The sequence below is a fragment of the Capricornis sumatraensis genome, chromosome 13 (genome assembly GCF_032405125.1).
Source record: "Capricornis sumatraensis isolate serow.1 chromosome 13, serow.2, whole genome shotgun sequence".
NCBI classification, from domain to species: Eukaryota; Metazoa; Chordata; class Mammalia; order Artiodactyla; family Bovidae; genus Capricornis; species Capricornis sumatraensis.
This window is the reverse complement of record NC_091081.1, coordinates 14,511,812-14,533,974: the sequence shown is the minus strand read 5'-3', so window position 1 is coordinate 14,533,974 and position 22,163 is coordinate 14,511,812. Positions and strand designations below refer to the sequence as shown.

Here is a 22,163-nt window from a genome sequence, read left to right as displayed (position 1 = left end):
ATGTGTGTGCTCTTCAAATTCTACCAAGTCAATTTACTTGTCAATAATTTAAAAACAACAACAAACAAGCAAGGAATTGGTCACTCAATCTCACCTTACTGAACCTCCTTCCAAATTGCTGTCCCTTATAACCCAGCAGCCAAGTACAATTAAAGGAAAGGTGAAAACTCATTTCCTCAATTTGACAAACACAGCACGTTAACACATGCACTCTTGTTGACCCTCAAAAGGGCTCACCACATTTGAAATAATTCTTCAAATGTATTTATAAAGCTATTCATGTGCGTGAAAAAGCAAGAGTTCAAAAATAATTTCCTTTTGCTCCCTCTACTGATTTTATTCTTCAATAAGCCCTAGAGATGATTTATGCCAAGTTCTACTTTAATTTAAATGTGGCCTAAGTGATCCCTTGGCTAACCCAGTTACATAAAAACATTTTGTATACAGATCCATTACTGGAGTCATCCTTTGGAGCATAATGGAAAGGCTGTATATTTGACAACATCCACAAGTCATGTTACAATATTGCATTTACATAGGAAACAGAATTACCCCCACGCACACACCATGGGGTGATGCTCTTCCCATTTCATCCCACCAAGAGGCTCCGCTTCCTTCCACAGATTTTTCAAATCTGTCTCTCTTTGGCAGATCAGAGAAGAATTTAACCAAGAGTGCATGTCCTTTAAGTTCCACTAAGACTAAAAATACATGAAAATGGATGAGAGGCAAGGCTCGAATAAACTTCTGTGGAATGTTCTCCATTGCTTAAATTATCTGCATTTTACAAAGTAGTCAGAGAGAACAGGAAGCCAACAGTGAGTCACAGAGAAGTAGCCATGAAGAAAATTAAAATAGCTCTAAGAACATAAACACTCGAAGAGCATCCTCCTACTGAGTAACAGGTGCAGGACTCAACACAGAAGTCAGCTCGTTGCCATATGGCCTCCATTTCGAGCCACAGCCTGTCTGACCTGCAGCCCCGCAACACAGGGCACAGCAACCTGCAGCCTCGACTAGAAAATGTGTCTGTGTCTCATTGTGGTGGAGGGGAGGGTGGAAATCTGTGAGAGGACTGTCAACAATGGATGGGAGTCGGCGGGTCACTCTGAGAAGGTTGCCGCAGTTTGTTTGTCGTCCTATTTTTACTGGTAGGAGGGAAATTTAGTTAGAAGGGTGGATAGATGAGCTTCTAGACTTGTAAATCTGTAAGATGTTAAAAAAAATCAATATATTTGAAAGGATCTAAAATGGAAAGGAAGAGAATATTTGTGGCATCCTGAGTCTCTTAAGAAAGTCAGCCCAGTGATGGACGTTTTTCCAGTCCTAGTTCAGCACCTGAGAATTCAGCAGTGTCTTCCAGGAGATAAAACCACTGTGCATCAGAAGCAATGAATGTGGACCCTTTAGTATTGTGGCATATAAACACTGTGTCAGTGACCTAAGTTTTATGAAAAATGTTAAACTGCATCATGTCAAAGTTTCTAAAATATGACTACATATGAGGATGAGATGGCATCACTGTCAAGATGGACATGAGTTTGAGTCGACTCCTGGAGTTGGTGATGGACAGGGAAGCCTGGCAAATCGCAAAGAATTGGACATGACTGGGTGACTGAACTGAACTGATGTATGTTGGTTCATGAGCTTCACAGGTGACTCTAGTGGTAAAGACCCTACATGCCTATGCAGGGGACCCTGGTTTGACTCTTGGGTCAGGAAGATTCCCTAGAGGAGAACATCACAACCCACTCCAGTATCCTTGCCTAGAGAATCCCATGGACAAGAGCCTGGAGGGCTACAGTCCGTGAGGTTTCAAAGAGTTGGACACGACTAAAGCACTGGTTCATACTATTAGAAATATTTAGAACTTTGATCTCATATTAATGTTACTTTATTTCCTAGTATTGGAAAAATGAGAATTTTTACTGGGCAAAAATCCTCTTCAGAACATTTCCTTGCCAACAAGTTTCCTTACAGCAATTTTTCTGTAAGAAGGTGACTAATTTGGCAAATGTGACACTTACATAGCACATAACAAAGCCGCACTTTGCACCTACTGCCATTGAGTGGCAATATTATATCAAGAAGTTATTTTCCTGGTGTCACTGGGGACTTCTTTTAACTCCTCTCTTTAGCCTCAACACAGGATAATCCCATGGATAGAGGAGCCTGGTGGGCTACAGTCCATGGGGCTGCAAAGAGTCGGACACAACTGAGCAACTGAGCACACACAAATTAGCCTTGATGAAGGTTTCCTTTCTTTTCTGTTTGAAGATGGTCTTGTTCAAGACCATTCCAGTGTTAAGCAGAAGTGTCATCCCACATGGGTCATAGGAACTTGAACCATGCTTTCTAATGAATATATTTATGAAAACTACTTTGTACCCCCAATATTTTTGTAGGTTAAGTTGAAATGCAGTGAAGGAAATATTCAATAGGAACCTAATCTCGTCCTCCTACCTCCACATGTGCTCAGTGGTGTCTGACTCTTTGCAACCCCATGGACTGTATAGCCCACCAAGCTCTTCCATCCATGGGATTTTCCAGGCAAGAATACTGGAGTAGGTTGCCATTTCCCACTCCAGGGGATCTTCCTGACCAGAGACCTAAGCCGTGCCTCCTGTGTCTCCTGAATTGGCAGGAGGATTCTTTACCACTGAGCCACCAATCACAGAGGGTCAATCACAAAGAGGCATTGGAAAGCTGAGAATCATTTCTGCCTTAGTGAGCTAGTCAGTTGATTGTATAGTTATTGTTTTAACTAGTGTAAGTTTATAACCTTTTATCTCATCAGGTTCTACACTGAATCATAGTTAAAAATGTGGGAACAATGGAGAAGTCTATAGACCTGCGTACTGTGCTCAATCGTGTCTAATTCTTTGCGATCCCATGGACTGTAGCCCACAAAGCTCCTCTGTCCATGGGATTTCCCAGGCAAGAATACTGGAGTGGGTTGCCATTTCCTCCTCTAGGGGACCCTCCTGACCCAGGGATCGAACCTGCATCTCCTGTGTTGGCAGGCTGATTCTCTACTGTCTAAGCCACTGGGGAAGCTTCTATAGACCTATAATGTGTGCTTAATGTTCCACTAAGTGTGATTTTGAAGGTGAACATGAAAGGCCCGGTTCCAAGCAGTCCAAAAACTAGCAAGGGTAAGAGATGCTAACTTATCTTTATTCCTAAAGTGCCTGGAGAGACATTCATGAGCCAAAATGTTATTGAAACATAGTGAGAACCAGCGATCAGAAAAATATCACAGGAATTTGGAAACATATCCTACATGGGCATATAACTGACACGTTGTTCAGTTACTCAGTCATGTCCAACCCTTTGTGACCACATGGACTGCAGCACACTGGGCTTCTCTGTCCTTCACCATCTCCCAGAGCTTGTTCAAATTCATGCCCATTGAGTCAGTGATGCCATCCAACCATCTCATCCTCTGTTGTCCCCTTCTCCTTCTGCCTTCTATCTTTCCCAGCATCAGGGATTTTCCAGTGAGTTGGCTCTTTGCACCTCATGGCCAAAGTACTGGAGCTTCAGCTTTAGCATCAGTCCTTCCAATGAATATCCAGGGTTGGTTTCCTTTAGGACTGACTGGTTGGATCTTCTTGGGAGCCTAATGGACTCTCAAGAGTCTTCTCCAGGATCACAGTTCAAAAGCATCAGTCCTTCCAAGGAGCAAGCATCTTTTAATTTCATGGCTTCAGTAACTGTCCACAGTGATTTTGGAGCCCAAGAAAATGAAATCTGTCACTATTTCCACTTTTTTTCCATTTGCCATGAAGTGATGGGAACAGATGTCATGATCTTTGTTTTTTGAATGTTGAGTTTTAAGCCAGCTTTTTCACTCTCCTTTTTCACTTTCATCAAGAGGCTCTTTAGTTCTTCTTTGCTTTCTGCCATTAGTGTGGTATCATCTACATATCTGAGGTTTGTTAATATTTCTCCCAGAAATCTTGATTCCAGTTTGAGCTTCATCCAGCCAGGCATTTTGCATGATGTACTCTGCATATAAGTTAAATAAGCAGGGTGACAATATACAGCCTTGATGTAGTCCTTTCCCAATTGATCCAGCCCATTGTTCCATATGTGGTTCTAACTGTTGCTTCTGGACCTTCATACGGATTTCTCAGGAGGCAGGTAAAGTCTGGTATTCCAATCACTTTAAGAATTTTCCACAGTTTGTTGTGATCCACACAGTCAAAGGCTTTAGCATATCCAATGAAGCAGATGTTTTTCTATAATTCCCTTGCATTTTCTATGATCCAGCATATGTTGGCAATTTGATCTCTGGTTCCCTTGCCTTTTCTAAATCCAGCTTGTATATCTGGAAGTTCTCAGTTCACATACTGTTGAAGCCAAGCTTGGAGGATTTTGAGCATTACCTTGCTAGCCTGTGAAATGAATGCAATTGTTGCAGCCTATGGTTCTTTCAAACCATCCGTTTTAGAACAGGACCAGCCTTGAAGAGTTTGAGTAATTGAGGATTTTGAGAAATCAGCTATTGAGGTTTAAGAAATCAGCTACTAGAAATTTGTCCTGAGAAGGTTGGATTGGGGATGTGAGAATATAATCCCCTGTTGGACTTCCCCAGGTCTCTCCCAGAGGCTTATAATCTCTGTCCTCAAATGCCCTTTGTCTAGAGTAGTGGCTTTCAAACTTTAGTTTGTGCATTGATCACCTGGAAAATCATTAGAAAAAAGGTTTCAGGTTCCTCTCTTCCCCCAGACCTACTGAATCAGAACTCTAGATCTAAGGCACAGGAGTCCAGATTTGAATAAGCTGTCCAGGTGATTCTAGGGTATGCTAAAGTTAGAGATACACTGCCAGTGTTTGTTTTTGCAGCCTTGGTTTGAGGTAGATGGCTGATTCGCATCCAGATTAGTGATCAGCCCCCAAAAGTTTCTCCAGCAAATGGAATTTCAAGGATTGACAGTTTCATGCAGTAAGCATTTAGGAAATCTTTAGTATAGTCAGCCCTGTGTCTGTGAGTTTCACATCCATGAATTCAGCCTATGAATACAGAGAGTCAACTGCATCAGGTTATTTTATAGCAAGGTCCTGGGACCGATCCCTCTCAGATGCTGTAGCTGTCAAACTTGGCTGTGTATTGGAATCACTCAGGGAATGTAAAAAAGTAAAAACCACCCATGCCTGGATCTCATCTGCAGAGTTCTCTTTCAACAATTCTGGTGCTTTCAGATGCTGCCCAGATTGTCCCATCTGCAATCAAGTTTGATACCACTGCATCAGAAAATGGTTCACCAACCTCCTCCCACTAAGAGCCCATGGGAGCTGGCAAGGGAAACCATTGTTGACAGCAAAAGAAAACAAAGGGAAATATAGTTTTCAAGCATAGCACACTTTATTCTTGGGTTATATAGCCTTTTGAGACTTTTATCTAGAAACGCATTCCTAAAGCATCTTACTCTATAATGACTTAGCAGCCTAGATATTTCAGAGAGATTATGGGTCAATCTAGAATCATTACTGACATCTGGCCAAGTATATCAGAGCCTTGAGGCATCTGATTAAACTGTTTTTTCTCTGTTTTTCAAAGCACTCCCGCTTTTCATTTCTTCACTTTTCCCCTCACTCCTTTGTTCTCATTTTCCAACCCCTGATTGCCTCTTCCTGCACCTTCAGCACCTGACTTTCTTCTTCCTCCATTACAAAATGATTTCTTTCAGAAGCCTCAGTATTCTACTGTTGCACTAGTAAATATTTACTAAGCAACTGTTTTCAGAGTCGTGGTGATTTTCATCGTTATGTGATGATTTCTTCAAATTTCAGCAGGCACTGGGCACAGCTCTAGGTACTTAGAGCATATCAGGAAAAAAAAAAATCCCTGAATCTTGCCTTTGAGGGAGCTTATCTCTAGTGGGCCAAGTGACGAACAGTAAACAATATACAAAACAGTAAAGTATAGACTAGGATCAGTGCTATAAAAATGAAAATAGAATAAATGAAGGGAAATTGATAGTACAGAGAAGGCGGATGAGTTTTCACACGGGGTGCTTAGGGAAGGTCTCATGGAGAAGAGAAAATTTGAGTGAAGACTTAAAGAAGTACAAATATTTGAAGGAAGAACATGTTAGGCAATACATTTCATGAAAAACTGAGCAACAGTGTGTTTAATGTTTTGTTTATTACAGTAAAGAAAAAAAGCAGTGCTTCTCTGATCACTGTGGACTGCGCTGCTCCCATCTTTCAACTTGCTCCCTGTTAATAGGCTTTTTAAGCTAATGATTAATTCCTGCCTTAGGATATTCTTTCTTGTCCATTTTCCGTGGAGCAGGAGGAAATCACGGAGTGCTCATGGCTGTTACTGCACTGTCACTGGCATGTCTCAGCGGGCACTTACAGTGCCTTTCACCAAACGCATTTACATTTTTCAGCATCCTGAGGTTGTGTGCATGTGACTCTGTGTGTATATGTGTAGATGACTCAGTCACAAACAGTGCAAGGTATCCTAATAAGACCTGTATCACAATCAATTATACAACCACAGTTGAATTACATCCTACCCTAAACTGCTCTTGTCCTCTGCTCCTTTGAATTCAAATCAAATCATCTTGCATCAATTCTAAAATCTCGACTTGCACGGGGCTTTACTCTTTGGCTCAAACCAATTTTTCTGAGCATTCAGATCAGTTCAGTTATGAGCTAGTCATGTCCAACTCCTTGCGACCCCATGAACCGTAGCACACCAGGCCTCCCTGTCCATCACCAACACCCAGAGTCCACCCAAACCCATGTCCATTGTGTCAGTGATGCCATCCAACCATCTCATCCTCTGTCATCCCCTTCGCCTGCTGGCCTCAATATTTTCCAGCATCAGGGTCTTTTAAAATGAGTCAACTCGCCACATCAAGTGGCCAAAGTATTTGAGTTTCAGCTTCAACATCAGTCCCTCCAATGAACACCCAGGACTGATCTCCTTTAGGATGGACTGGTTGGATCTCCTTGCAGTCCAAGGGACTCTCAAGAGTCTTCTCCAACACCACAGTTCAAAAGCATAAATTCTTCGGCGCTCAGCTTTCTTTATAGTCCAACTCTCACATCCATACATGACTACTGGAAAAACCATAGCCTTGACTAGACGGAACTTTGTTAGCAATGTCTCTGCTTTTGAATATGCTATCTAAGTTGGTCATCACTTTCTTTCCAAGGAGTAAGCGTCTTTTAATTTCATGGCTGCAATCATCATCCACAGTGATTTTGGAGGCCAGAATAATAAAGTCAGCCACTGTTTCCCCATCTATTTGCCATGAAGTGATGGGACTGGATGCCATAATCTTCGTTTTCTGAATGTTGAGCCTTAAGCCAACTTTTTCACTCTCCTCTTTCACTTTCATCAAGAGGCTTTTTAGTTCTTCTTCAATTTCTGCCATAGAGTAGTGTCATCTGCACATCTGAGGTTATTGATATTTCTCCCGACAATCTTGATTCCAGCTTGTGGTTCTTCCAGTCCAGCGTTTCTCATGATGTACTCTGCATAGAAGTTAAATAAGCAGGGTGACAATATACAGCCTTGATGTACTCTTTTTCCTATTTGGAATCAGTCTGTGGTTCCATGTCCAGTTCTAATTGTTGCTTCCTGACCGGTATGTAGGTTTCTCAAAAGGCAGGTCAGGTGGTCTGGTATTCCCACCTCTTTCAGAATTTTCCTCAGCTTATTGTGATCCACACATTCAAAGGCTTTGGCATAGTCAATAAAGCAGAAATAGAGGTTTTTCTGGAACTCTCTTGATTTTTCAGTGATCCAGTGAATGTTGACAATTTGATCTCTGGTTCCTCTGCCTTTTCTAAAACCAGCTTGAACATCTGGAATTCATGGCTCACGTACTGATGAAGCCTGGCTTGGAGAATTTTGAGCATTACTTTACTAGCGTGTGAGATGAGTGCAATTGTGCGGTAGTTTGAGCATTCTTTGGCATTGCCTTTCTTTGGGATTGGAATGAAAACTGACCTTTTCCAGTTCTGTGGCCACTGCTGAGTTTTCCAAATTTGCTGGCATATTGAGTGCAGCACTTTCTTTAGAATTTGAAAGCTCAACTGGAATTCCATCGCCTTCACTAGCTTTGTTCGTAGTGATGCTTTCTAAGGCCCACTTGACTTCACATTCCAGGATGTCTGGCTCTAGATGAATGGGAGTGATCACACCTTCGTGATTATCTGGATCGTGAAGATATTTTTTGTACAGTTCTTCTGTGTATTCTTGCCACCTCTTCTTAATATCTTCTGCTTCTGTTAGGTCCATACCATTTCTGTCCTTTATTGAGCCCATCTTTGCATGAAATGTTCCCTTGGTATCTCTAATTTTCTTGAAGAGATCTCTAGTCTTTCCCATTCTATTGTTTTCCTGTATTTCTTTGCACTGATTGCTGAGGAAGGCTTTCTAATCTCTCCTTGCTTTTCTTTGGAACGCTGCATTCAAATGGGTATATCTTTCCTTCTCTCCTTTGCTTTTCGCCTCTCTTCTTTTCACAGCTATTTGTAAGGCCTCCTCAGACAGCCATTTTGCTTTTTTGCATTTCTTTTTCTTGGAGATGATCTTGCTCCCTGTCTCCTGTACAGTGTCAAGAACCTCTGTCCATAGTTCATCAGGCACTCTATCTATCAGATCTAGTCCCTTAAATCTATTTCTCACTTCCACTGTATAGTCATAAGGATTTGATTTAGGTTATACCTGAATGGTCTAGTGGTTTTCCCCACTTTCTTCAATTTAAGTCTGAATTTGGCAATAAGGAGTTCATGATCTGAGCCACAGTCAGCTCCCTTTCTTGTTTTTGCTGACTGTATAGAGCTTCTCCATCTTTGGCTACAAAGGATATAATCAATCTGATTTCAGTGTTGACCATCTGGTGATATCCATGTGTAAAGTCTTCTCCTAAGACTTGGAAGAGTGTGTTTGCTATGACCAGTGCGTTCTCTTGGCAGAACTCTGTTAGCCTTTTCCTTGCTTCATTCTGTACTCCAAGGCCAAATCTGCCTGCTATTCCAGGTGTTTCTTGACTTCCTACTTTTGCATTCCAGTCCCCTATAATGAAAAGGACATCTTTTTTGGGTGTTAGTTCTAGCAGGTCTTGTAGGTCTTCATAGAACTGTTCAGCTTCTTCAGCGTTACTGATCGGGTCATAGACTTGGATTATCGTAATACTGAATGCTTTGTCTTGGAAAAGAACAGATCATTGTGTCATTTTTGAGATTGCATCCAAGTACTGCATTTCAGACTCTTTTGTTGACTACGATGCCTACTCCATTTCTTTTAAGGGATTCCTGGCCACAGTAGTAGATATAATGGTCATCTGAGTTAAATTCACCCATTCCAGTCCATCTTAGTTCACTGATTTCTATAATGTCGATGTACACTCATGCCATCTCCTGTTTGACCACTTCCAATTTGCCTTGATTCATGGACCTGACATTCCAGTTTCCTGTGCAATATTGCTCTTGACAGCATCGGACCTTGCTTCTATCACCAGTCACATCCACAACTGGGTGTTGTTTTTGCCTTGGCTCCATCCCTTCATTCTTTATGGAGTTATTTCCCCACTGATCTCCAGTAGCATATTGGGGACCTACTGACCTGGGGAGTTCATCTCTCAATGTCCTATCTTTTTGCCTTTTCATACTGTTCATATAAACATTGGGTACATAGAAATATCTTCAGATATACCTTTTAATTAATCAATCTCACAGATTTATATTAAATCTACTCTGCAAGGGGCATTTTGGCTAGATTTTCCAACACAAAGGATACAATCTGAGTCAGAGTTACTTTCCTTGCACTGAAGAACAACTCCTACCCTCAGTTTTAGATGTGCCCTGGGAGGCTTATTGTGATTAGATTTTCACATTAGATTTTCTAGTAATTATATCTTAAAGCCCTTAAGTTCAAGTGAAATTCACAGAAGTCACAGGTGATGCAACTAAATTATTGGTCATGAGTGTATATATAACATTTGAAATAAATCTTGTTATATCTTCAGTAATTAGAAGTGGTTCTTTAGGGAGTCACTCAGAAACGAAAGAGGGAGCAATAACATAAAACCTTCTTTAGGGCAGAATAGTTTAACTTATAGTTTTTTGTTTGTTTGATACAGTAACTGATGAGCTTTAAAATATCACACATAAAAAACTCTGATCTGTATTCCCAGAATAGACTTATTTCTTGTTTCTCAGATTTATCCCCAAAGTACTCAAATAGCGACTTCCTAAGTAATGCCCTTCACCCACAGTGCTAATCAGTTCTGCTACTCAGGCTTTGAGGAACACTGACTGATGGCGGAGCAGACAGGAGGAGCAAGACCTGAGCTCTACTCCTTCCCCTTGGCCATCCTATCTTTTGTCTCCTAGACAGCCCTGACTTACTTTGTAATGTTCACCCAAAGAGGCTATGTAAAACAACTGTTCATAAGAAAAATAACCATATTGTGTTTGATTCTCGATTTCAAATACAAGTAAGTATCAAATTAATTCTGCTTTATTATTTTGTTTTATTTACAGGAGCAAGAATTCTAATATTTATCATTTTCCATTTTTTTTTAATGTAAGGCTTTCTAGGAGATGCAGATAACACTTGATTTGAAACAATTTAAATATTTATGTTCAATTGGTCACACTGAATATTTTTAGGGAGGAATGCAAAGAAAATATACTCAGACAAAAATTATTCTAGATTTTCAATGAATATGATCTCAAATATATTCTTTTTTAGATTTTTATTTCTTTACAAAATTTTTATGCGTCGTGTAGGGTAAGCTTTTTGTTTGTTTGTTTGTTTGTTTTTGAAGTTTACTACAGTGATATAAGGTTTAATCAATATTTGAAAAATCTATCATATTAACAGAGTAAAAAAAACATATATTCATTATATCAATTGGTGCATATTTCAAGTAGAATTTCAAGGAAGTATAGAGGATTCATGACAGTGTTTACAGGTAGCAAAGGGTTCTCAAAATTACATGGGCTTGAGAGGGGAGGAACAATCAAGTATGTGGTGCTGTCATAAAAATATGACTCCAGGGTAAAGATAAAGCCAACTTTCATTCTTTCTGTGAAAGAGCAGGGCTTCTAAGAATTTTAAAGTCTTTTTCCCACAGAAGCCTCACAGGAAACCCAATACAGAGAAGAACCTGTTGATCTTTTGTCTAACTGAATGAACCCTAATAAAAATCACAGAAAATACAATCTTAAAGAGAATTGTACTCAATGCACTGCAAGCTTGAGCTTAATAGGAAACAGTATAAAATTTTAAAAAGGCCTTTGGATACCAAAACATCTACAGGCCAAAAGCAGTCTGAGAAAATGACTCAGTAAACATAGGCTACATTTTATGAAGAGGAAAAAAAAGTCCAGCATGACTTAGGGTAGAACCAAGACCTCAGGATACAAACATGCTACTTGACAGCAGAGACACACTTAAATTTGGGTTCTGTATTATGTAGTAATCCAATCCACTGAATTTCACAGCTTCCCAACTACAGCAGAGAAATGCTGTGAGGAATTGAGACGTTAATTCTTTTTTTGAATGAAGTATTCAAAACCTCATGTGTATTTTACACTTAAGACCATTTTAATTTGTATTAACCACCATTCCAGTTCTCAGTAGCTCAGTTTTAAGTGCTCAACATGCTGCTAGCATCTACTTTATTGAATAATACAGTTCTATTCCACTGATTATACAAATAGCTGCAACTGCTCTTTTTACTCACTCCTGAAATATATGAAGTACTATGGGAACAGGTACTACAAGAGATGTAGCATTAGGTGAACTAGAGAAAATCTGGACCCTCAATCTTAATTTCCCAAATACCTTATAGCACATTTAATATCCCTATGTGTAGAACTTTAGCTACATCCAGAAGTTCTAATAAGTAGCCATTTACAAATACTATTCACTTAAAGCTGGCTATAATTTCATAGATGTTTTATGGTTTTAAAATGATGGAAATTTTCAAATACATGAAAATAGAGAAAATAGCAAAAACAAAATAAGCAAAAACCATGCACCTGGTTTATCTTACCATGACTTAAACAAGTTATCTATCCTTACTTTTCTTTTGCATGAGCATTTTAACAGTAATTCTACACATACCGTTTTATGTGTATAAACTTGCTAATTTATCTCTAAGACACTTTTACATAAACACAATGCTATTAGCACATCTAACAAGAACATAGTTTCTTAATATTATCTAGTACTGTCAATAGTCCCATTTCCCCAACTGTCATAAAAATGTCTTTTGCTTGTTCAACTTGTGATCTAAATGAAAAACACTCATTCACTGCATTTGATTGATACATCTCTTAAGACTTCGTTAACATCTAAGAGTTCCACGTCCCTTTTTCCAATCCATTTCATTGAGTGAGAAGCTTGAGTCATTACTCTCATAGAATTACCCACATTTTATTGGTCTGCTTCCTGTTATATCATGTAATTTGTTCTTCTGTTCCTCGAATTTTCTTTAAACTGGGAGTTAGGTCTTGATGCTTAATTAGATTCACGTTAATATTTTTGGCAATGGTATGTCTTATTGTATCATACAAGGAGGCATAAAATGTTTTGTCCTATTTTTTATGAGATTAAAGCTGATCAGTGGGTCAGATGTTGTCAACCTGATCTATTCACTGGGAAGTTCATATAGACCATTCACCTAAAGGTCTTAACACTTCTACTGAGAACCGTGCTTAGATCCATTATTTCATTATGTCCTGAAAATTCTCTAATAAAGAGCTTTACCTCATCAACCTCTAGTTGCCTTGAGCTATAGTTTATACAGGAAATGCAGGCTAAATCACTCCTCCTTCCTTCTGTTTATCAATGTCCAGAATGAGTTGGTACCCTGGCAACCTCCAAAGGTTGGTATGTACAGATGAAAGAACACAGGTGGTAATAAGTAAGATCAAAAGCTTTTTCACATTCACTCCTTTAAGAGAGTTTCTTTCTATGAATTTCTATCAGTTTCCTAAAGTTTAACATGGTTTGAGTGGTGATAAAACACTGCTGTGTATTCATTAATTTAACCTACTCTTTTAAAACCTCTTGTTTTAACTTTGAGCATGAAGCAAAAGGGATTCCTACATTCAAACACTTCTCTTCCAGATTTATTTTCTAATGCTCCTTAACACAAAATTCACAGTGGGTGGCTTTCTTATAACTATTTAGTGACATTATGAACTCGCTGATGGTAAGTAAGATGTGAATGCTGCCTAAATGCCTTCTTACATTCCTTACATTTGTATGGTTTCTCACCAGAATGAATTCTCTGATGTTGGATAAGAGATGAATGAAGTCTAAAGGCCTTTCCACATTCCTTACAGTCATAGGGTTTCTCACCAGTATGAATACTCTGATGTTGAGTAAGTTGGGAGAGCAATCTAAAATTCTTCTCACATTCCTTACACTTATAAGGTTTCTCACCAAAATGAATACTCTGATGTTGAGTAAGTTGTGAGAACAGTCTGAAGGCCTTCCCACATTCCTTACAATCATAAGGTTTCTCTCCAATATGAATACCCTGATGTGAAATAAGTTCTGAGTAACGACAAAAGAACTTCTGACATTCCTTACATTCATAAGGTTTCTCACCAGTATGAATTCTCTGATGGAGAGTTAGATGATAGGCACGACTAAAGGCCTTCCCACATTCCTTACAGTCATAGGGTTTCTCACCAGTATGAATCCTTTGATGGAGATTAAGTTGTCCTCGCACCCTAAAGGCCTTCCCACATTCCTTACAGTCATAGGGCTTCTCACCAACATGAATTCTCTGATGTACATGAAGATCTGCACCACATGTAAAGATCTTTCCACATCTTTTACATTCAAGGAGTTTGTCAGAAGCATGAATTCTCTGATGTCAACTAACGTGGGCACACTGTCTAAAAGCTTTTCCACATTCTTTACATTCATAGGGTTTCTCGCCCGTATGAATTCTCTGATGGAAAGTAAGTTGCTGGCGTACTCTAAAAGCCTTCCCGCAGTCCCCACATTCATAGGGCTTCTCTCTACTGTGAATTCTTGGATACAGAGTAAGAGATGTGTGTTTTCTGTTCTTGGGCATTTTTTCAGAGGTGGGTTTTTTCACTTGCCTGAAATATGCCTCATGAGGACCCTCTTGTCCCTCAAACTTTTTATATTCACAATCTTTCCTGAAAAAAAGAGTCTTCAAGGCCATAGCTTCTAATTCTTTCCATTATCTTCCACTGAGAGAAACTCATTTCACAAATATCCTTTACTTGAAATAACTTTTTAGTGTCATATCTGGATTCCAAATCTGGTCATAAAGTTAATTTGTTTCCTGAGATGATGTCTTCAATAACTTTGCTGATACAAGATGATATGAATGTAGAATATTTATGACAGAAGCAGTTTTAGTCACATTAATACCAGGGTTAATGTATCCAGAGATCTAGTCTCCATCTTCTTTTCTCATCCCTCACAACCATCCAGGGTTCTTTCCCTTGCTCTAACAGAGTAATTACATCTGGCTTAGAAATGGAACATCCTCCCAGTGACACCAAGTTGCTATAATTCTCTAATATCACATCTCTGTATAAATTCCTCTGATTTGAGTTCAGGCATTCCCACTCTTCCTGAGAAAAGTCCACAGTCACATCTCTGAACATCACCAAATCATGAGCCATGATTTCAGAGTTGCAAGAAAATGATTAGTTTTTCTCAAGGGTCATTTACTGAAGAAGCAGAGTCCACAGACAGAAGCCAAAAACTCTGCTGGATAGTATCCCACGTGATCTTTATTTTGTTCTTCCCAGGAGTCTCTCAATTTTTTAATCAAGAAATTTTTAATAAAGAACGTGGTTTTTAGAGACGCAGCAGCGATTCGCTTCACTTCATAGGCCTCTGGAGACTGACAGGGCTCAGGAAGCAAACCCGGTTGATTACATCGCAGGCGTTTCTGGACGCGGTCAATACCCACCGTCCACGCCCCCTTGACCGTCGCTACCCACCACCTCGATCTGGTCCGCAGAACCAGGCCGGTCTCGCGCTTGTTTCTTTGTTTGTTTTTAAATAGAAGTTAATTTTATTATGATATTACACTGTTTACACTCTGTGTGAAAGCAGGCAAAGATTCTCTCTGAACATTTTGTTGAGCTGACCATATTTGTATAATTGACTATAATAACTCATAAAGCCTGGGCACAGCACTTCAGATTCTAATACAAAGGAAACCCAGGTTATTCCCAGTAGTTTTATGCATATTTGCTTCTTTCTGCCACTGATCATCTTGACAATATTGATTCACTTGAAGGGATTCAAAAAGACTGAGGGGATATTAAGAGATTATCACTTGACTTAATTGAAATAATGACATGTCCATCTCTGTGATCTTAGGTACTTTAAAATATGTTCTATTTGAAACACCATTCATTCAACAAATATTCAGGAATTTCTAAAAGATAATGAATTCTTCTTGGATGCTGAAGAATTAGAAGTACCAGCATGGAGTGAGCTGAGGTCATCAAAAGAGATGTGGACAGATAGTTGACTGGAATCAAATTGGACAATACCAAGTAGAAAGTGAGAGAAGAAGGGGTTAAGTTTGTGAGATCAGTGAAGCAAAATTAGGAACGAACTGAATATCTTGACCAAATGAGCCAAAGATAGGACACCAGAAAAATCAAAGGACAGGTATGACAAAGAACCAAAAAGGTACAGAAGTTATAAGATTTTTGGTGGATGGACAATGTCAAGAACCTGACTAGAATGTCTCTTAGCAGGGTGTGGTCTCCAGGAGGCAATCAAGGCTAAGTGACTGTGAATTCAGCCTTGTTTAAATTAATGAAACTAAGCCATACCCATGGGGCAACCCAAGACGGGCGAGTCATGGTGGAGAGGCCTGACAGAATGTGGTCCACTGGAGAAGGGAATGGCAAACCACTTCAGTATTCTTGCCTTGACAACCCCATGAACAGTATGAAAAGGCAAAATGATAGGATACTGAAAGAGGAACTCCCCAGGTCAGAAGGTGCCCAACACGCTACTGGAGATCAGTGGAGAAATAACTCCAGAAAGAATGAATGGATGGAGCCAAAGCAAAAACAATACCCAGCTGTGGATGTGACTAGTGATAGAAGCAAGGTCCGATGCTGTAAAGAGCAATATTACATAGGAACCTGGAATGTCAGGTCCATGAATCAAGGCAAATTGGAAGTGGTCAAACAGGAGATGGCAAGAGTGAATGTCAACATTCTAGGAAACTAAAATGGACTGGAATGGGTGAATTTAACTCAGATGACCATTATATCTACTACTGCAGTCAGGAATCCCTTAGAAGAAATGGAGTAGCCATCATGGTCAACAAAAGAGTCTGATGCAGTACTTGGATGCAATCTCAAAAATGACAGAATTATCTCTGTTTGTTTCCAAGGCAAACCATCCAGTATCACAGTAATCCAAGTGTATGCCCCAACCAGTAACGCTGAAGAAGCTGAAGTTGAACGGTTTTATGAAGACCTACGAGACCTTTTAGAACTAACACCCAAAAAAGATGTCTTTTTCATTACAGGGGACTGGAATGCAAAAGTAGGAAGTCAAGAAACACCTTGAGTAACAGGCAGATTTGGCCTTGGAATGCAGAATGAAGCAAGGCAAAGACTAATAAGAGTTTTGCCAAGAAAATGCACTGGTCATAGCAAACACTCTCTTCTAACAACACAAGAGAAGATTCTATACATGGACATCACCAGATGGTCAACACTGAAATCAGACTGATTATATTCTTTGCAGCCAAAGATGGAGAAGCTCTATACAGTCAGCAAAAACAAGACCAGGAGCTGACTGTGGCTCAGATCATGAACTCCTTATTGCCAAATTCAACTTAAATTGAAGAAAGTAGGGAAAACCACTAGACCATCCAGGTATGACCTAAATCATATCCCTTATGACTACACAGTGGAAGTGAGAAATAGATTTAAGGGCCTAGATCTGATAGAGTGCCTGATGAACTATGGAATGAAGTTTTTGACACTGTACAGGAGACAGGGATCAAGACCATCCCCATGGAAAAGAAATGCAAAAAAGCAAAATGGCTGTCTGGGGAGGCCTTACAAATAGCTGTGAAAAGAAGAGAGGCAAAAAACAAAGGAGAAAAAGGAAGGATATAAGCATCTAAATGCAGAGTTCCAACAATAGCAAGAAGAAATAAGAAAGCCTTCTTCAGTGATCAATGCAAAGAAATAGAAGAAAAGAACAGAATGGGAAAGACTAGAGATCTCTTCAAGAAAATTAGAGATACCAAGGGAACATTTCATGCAAAGATGGGCTCAATAAAGGACAGAAATGGTATGGACCTAACAGAAGCAGAAGATATTAAGAAGAGGTGACAAGAATACATGGAAGAACTGTACAAAAAAGATCTTCATGAGCAAGATAATCACGATGGTGTGATCACTCATCTAGAGCCAGACATCCTGTAACGTGAAGTCAAGTGGGCCTTAGAAAGCATCACTACGAACAAAGCTAGTGGAGGTGATGGAATTCCAGTTGAGCTATTTCAAATCCTGAAAGATGATGCTGTGAAAGTGCTGCACTCAATCTGCCAGCAAATTTGGAAAACTCAGCAGTGGCCACAGGACTGGAAAAGGTCAGTTTTCATTCCAATCCAAAAGAAAGGCAATGCCAAAGAATGCTCAAACTACCACACAATTGCACTCATCTCACACACTGGGAAAGTAATGCTCAAAATTCTCCAAGCCAGGCTTCAGCAATACGTGAATCATGAACTTCCAGATGTTCAAGCTGGTTTTAGAAAAGGCAGAGGAACCAGAGATTAAATTGCCAACATCTGCTGGATCATGGAAAAAGCAAGAGAGTTCCAGAAAAACATCTATTTCTGCTTATTGACTATGCCAAAGCCTTTGACTGTGTGGATCACAATAAACTGTGGAAAATTCTGAGAAATGGGAATACCAGACCTTCCTCTTGAGAAATCTGTATGCAGGTCAGGAAGCAACAGTTAGAACTGGACATGAACAACAGACTGGTTCCAAATAGGAAAAGGAGTACGTCAAGGCTGTATATTGTCACCCTGCTTATTTAACTTCTATGCAGAGTACATCATGAGAAACGCTGGACTGGAAGAAGCACAAGCTGGAATCAAGATTGCCAGGAGAAATATCAATAACCTCAGATATGCAGATGACACCACCCTTATGACAGAAAGTGAAGAGGAACTAAAAAGCCTCTTGATGAAAGTGAAAGTGGAGAGTGAAAAATTGACTTAAAGCTCAACATTCAGGAAACTAAGATCATGGCATCCGGTCCCATCACTTCATGGGAAATAGATGGGGAAACAGTGTCAGACTTTATTTTGGGGGACTCCAAAATCACTGCAGATGGTGACTGCAGCCATGAAATTAAAAGACGCTTACTCCTTGGAAGGAAAATTATGACCAACCTAGATAGCATATTTAAAAGCTGATACATTACATTGCCGACTAAGGTCCATCTAGTCAAGGCTTTGGTTTTACTTGTGGTCATGTATGGATGTGAGAGTTGGACTGTGAAGAAGGCTGAATGCTGAAGAATTGATGCTTTTGAACTGTGGTGTTGGAGAAGACTCTTGAGAGTCCCTTGGACTGCAAGGAGATCCAACCAGTCCATTCTGAAGGAGATCAGCCCTGGGATTTCTTTGGAAGGAATGATGCTAAAGCTGAAACTCCAGTACTTTGGCCACCTCATGTGAAGAGTTGACTCATTGGAAAAGACTTTGATGCTGGGAGGGATTGGGGGCAGGAGGAGAAGGGGACAACCGAGGTTGAGATGGCTGGATGGCATCACTGACTTGATGGACGTGAGTCTGAGTGAACTCCGGGAGTTGGTGATGGACAGGGAGGCCTGGCGTGCTATGACTCATGGGGTCGCAAAGAGTCAGACACGACTAAGTGACTGAACTGACTGTGAATTGATAGAAAGGAATTAATGTGTGGGCTTAACAACTGGAGGGAGAATTCCAAGATAATGAAAACACCACACAAGAATTAAAATGTTACAGGGAATTTGTGTGATGTGTAGGTATAAAATCTGTGAGTCAGAACCTCATAGTTGAGATTTAGAAATCATAACTCACTTCTCTAGCATACTTCAAAGTTACTGTTAGTAAGCGACTTAAAATTTCCACATAAGCATCATCATCCCTGCAGAGTTTGATAGCTTAATGCAAGTTTCTAGAGTCTAAATTAAGAATGGCTACTATCTTGAAGAATTACTCAGTACCTAGGCAGAAGATGAATTCCGTAACTACAAATAGTGTTAAGAATTTTAAAGAAACATAAGTGGTAAATTTGAAAGTCAGCAATTCTAGTTTACAAAAGTTACATAATAAGTGATCTGTATTTAATTTTGATACTTACATATATTACTATTTATATATTGACCATCAAAAGAGGAGAAATAATATGTAAAATACTGTGTTTTTATTAGGACCTCAGTACCATATCAGGCTCTTTATGGTCATGATCTCATTTAATCTATATAAATCTCTATTAGGGCGACTACTCCTATACATTTTAGAGATAAGAAAACTGAGGCTAGAGAGTTTAAGCAAGGTCACAGGCTAGTGTCAGGGCACAGAGGTATTGCTGTCTGTATTTAGGGCTGAGATCCTAAACTGCCTAGCCAGACAGAAAAACAGAAAGGCCAACAAGAAAAGGAGACTTCCTTATGTATTCTGAAAATGTGCAGTTTATTTTCTAGTAAGGAATGGAAAAGTGAAAGTTTTAGACACTCGGTTGTGTCTGATTCTTTGTGACCCCATGAACTGTAACCACCAGGCTCCTCTGTCCATGGAATTCTCTAGGCAAGAATGCTGGAGTGAGTTGCTATTTCTTTCTCTAGGGGATTTTCCTGACCCAGGGATTGAACCCAGGTCTCCCGCATTGCAGGCAGACTCTTTACTGACTGAAAAAAGAGGCTAAAAGACAAAGTGAGCCCTTTTCCATTTTTGTTTGTTTTTCCTCAGGGATACTTCTGATCTTGTTAATATCATACTTGATTAAGATGTTTCTTCTAATGGTGTTTATACTCAATGAGAAATAAATGTCCTCCTCTTGACTTCCAGGAGGTCCCCAAAAACCACTGCATAGAGAGTTTTCTTATTAAGAATTGTGAGTAGACTACTAATAATTTCTAGTAATTATAAAAATGTTTAACATTTATAATATTGAGGATTTGGTTTTAAAATTGTGATACTTTTGTCAACACTAATAACCAAATTCACAATTGTTTTTAAAGATGACAGAGGAGAAGATGACTTAAAATATTTTGGCACTTGTGCATCAGCATATCTGCCAACATCAACAAGTACCATAAGAATGGAAAACATCTCGAATAAGACAGAGACTCGGGATGTCCCTGGTGGTCCACGGGTTAAGACTTTGCCTTCCCTGCAAGGGGTGTGGGTTTGATCCCCGGTCAGGGAACTAGGATCCCACACGCCTCGTGGCCAAAAAATCAAAACATAAAACAGAAGCAAGCCTGTCGCAAAGAGTTGAACAACATGCTGTAACAAATTCAATAAAGTCTTTTAAAAGAAAAGAGACTCAAAAAAGATAAAATTTCAGTCTAGGCTCTAACACTAGTTTTTGTGGGTTTGCTAAGTCACTTTACTTCTCTGAATTCTTATGCATTATTTACATAAAAGGAAATCACTTCCATTTTCTGTGACTTGGTTATTTCCACAAAGAGGAAACTGGAAATTAAATAGTTTCAGCAATGAAGATATATTAATTGTTGAGCTGACCTGAACAAAAGCATTTCAATTTCTCAGGAGGAGATAAAAGAATTCTTTAAATCCAGATTCTTATATATTCAGTTTCCAATTATTCATTATTACCATATTAAAAAAAGACAATTGATTTCTGATGAACTCATATTCTCGGTTATCACTAAACTGATTATTTCTAATGGCCTGTTTTTGTAGATTCTTAGCGATTTTTCCATATAGACAAATCATGGAGTCTTCAAATAAGAGTTTAATTCCCCCCCCACCAACCTCTCTGACTTCTATTTCTTTTCCTAGCCTTATGGCACTGGGTAGGACTACTGGTACAATGTGAGACAGTAGGTGAGAGCCCACATAGGGCTTCTCTAGTGGCTCAGTGGAGAATAATCTGCCTGCAATGTAGGAGACACACGGGTTCAATTCCTGGGTCAGGAAGATCCTCTGGAGGAGGAAATGGCAACCCACTCTAGTATTCTCGCCTGGAAAATCCCTGGACAGAAGAGCCTGGCATGCTGTAGTCCTTGGGGTCACAAAAGAGTCAGACAGGACTAAGCACTGAGCACAGAGCAGACATACTTGCCTTGTTCCTGATCCCATCCCTGCTTTGTTCATCTTAAGAGAAAAACATTCAGTGTTTTGTTATTAAGTATGTTGTTGGCTGTGGGGTTTTTTTTTTCTAGATATTCTTTATTAGCTTAAGGAAGTTTCCATTTATTTCTAGTTTGCAGTAAATTGTTTTTATGAAAGAATGTGAATTTTGCCAAATGTTTTTTTTCTGCATTTGTTAAAATTATCATGTGTTTTTTATTCTTCAGTCATCATGTTGTATTTTAAACACTCATTTGCATCCATCTCCCTAAATGCTCCTTTATCATATACCCTGGTATTTAGCACAGGGTAGATTCTGTATTCTGCATTAAATACAGAATGCAGCTAATAGATACCTATTTATATACATCATTTGGGCTTGGCTTCCCTGGTAGCTCAGATGGTAAACAATCCGCTTGCAATGTGGGAGACCTGGGTTCGACCCATGGAGTGGGGAAGATCCCCTGGAGGAAGGCATGGCAACCCACTCCAGTAGTCTTGCCTGGAAAATCTCCGTGGACAGAGGAGCCTGGCGGGCTACAGTCCATGGGGTCACAAAAGGAGTCGGACACGACTGAGCACAGCACGTACATCATATACATGTGATGCTTCCCTGGTGGCTCAGATGATAAAGAATCTGCCTTTGATGCAGGAGACCTGGGTTCAATCCCTGGGTCAGGAACATTCCCTAGAGAAGGGCATGGCAACCCATTCCAGTATTCCTGCCTGGAGAATTCCATGGATAAAGGAGTGTGGTGGGCTATAGTCCACAGGGTCACAAGGAGTTGGACACAACTGAGCAACTAACACTTTCAC

General features: G+C 39.7%; 2 protein-coding genes across 2 annotated transcripts in view; one reads left to right on the top strand and one right to left on the bottom strand.

Moving 5' to 3' along the window:
* Nucleotides 1-22,163, top strand: part of NKAIN2 (sodium/potassium transporting ATPase interacting 2) — a 631,336-nt gene that overhangs the window by 277,578 nt on the left and 331,595 nt on the right. The gene's annotated exons all lie outside the window — the stretch shown is intronic.
* Nucleotides 13,173-14,661, bottom strand: LOC138089655 (zinc finger protein 30 homolog). The gene is given in 3 exon segments (XM_068985103.1): nucleotides 13,173-14,136; nucleotides 14,180-14,293; nucleotides 14,429-14,661. Coding segments are annotated over 3 exon segments (1,311 nt in total).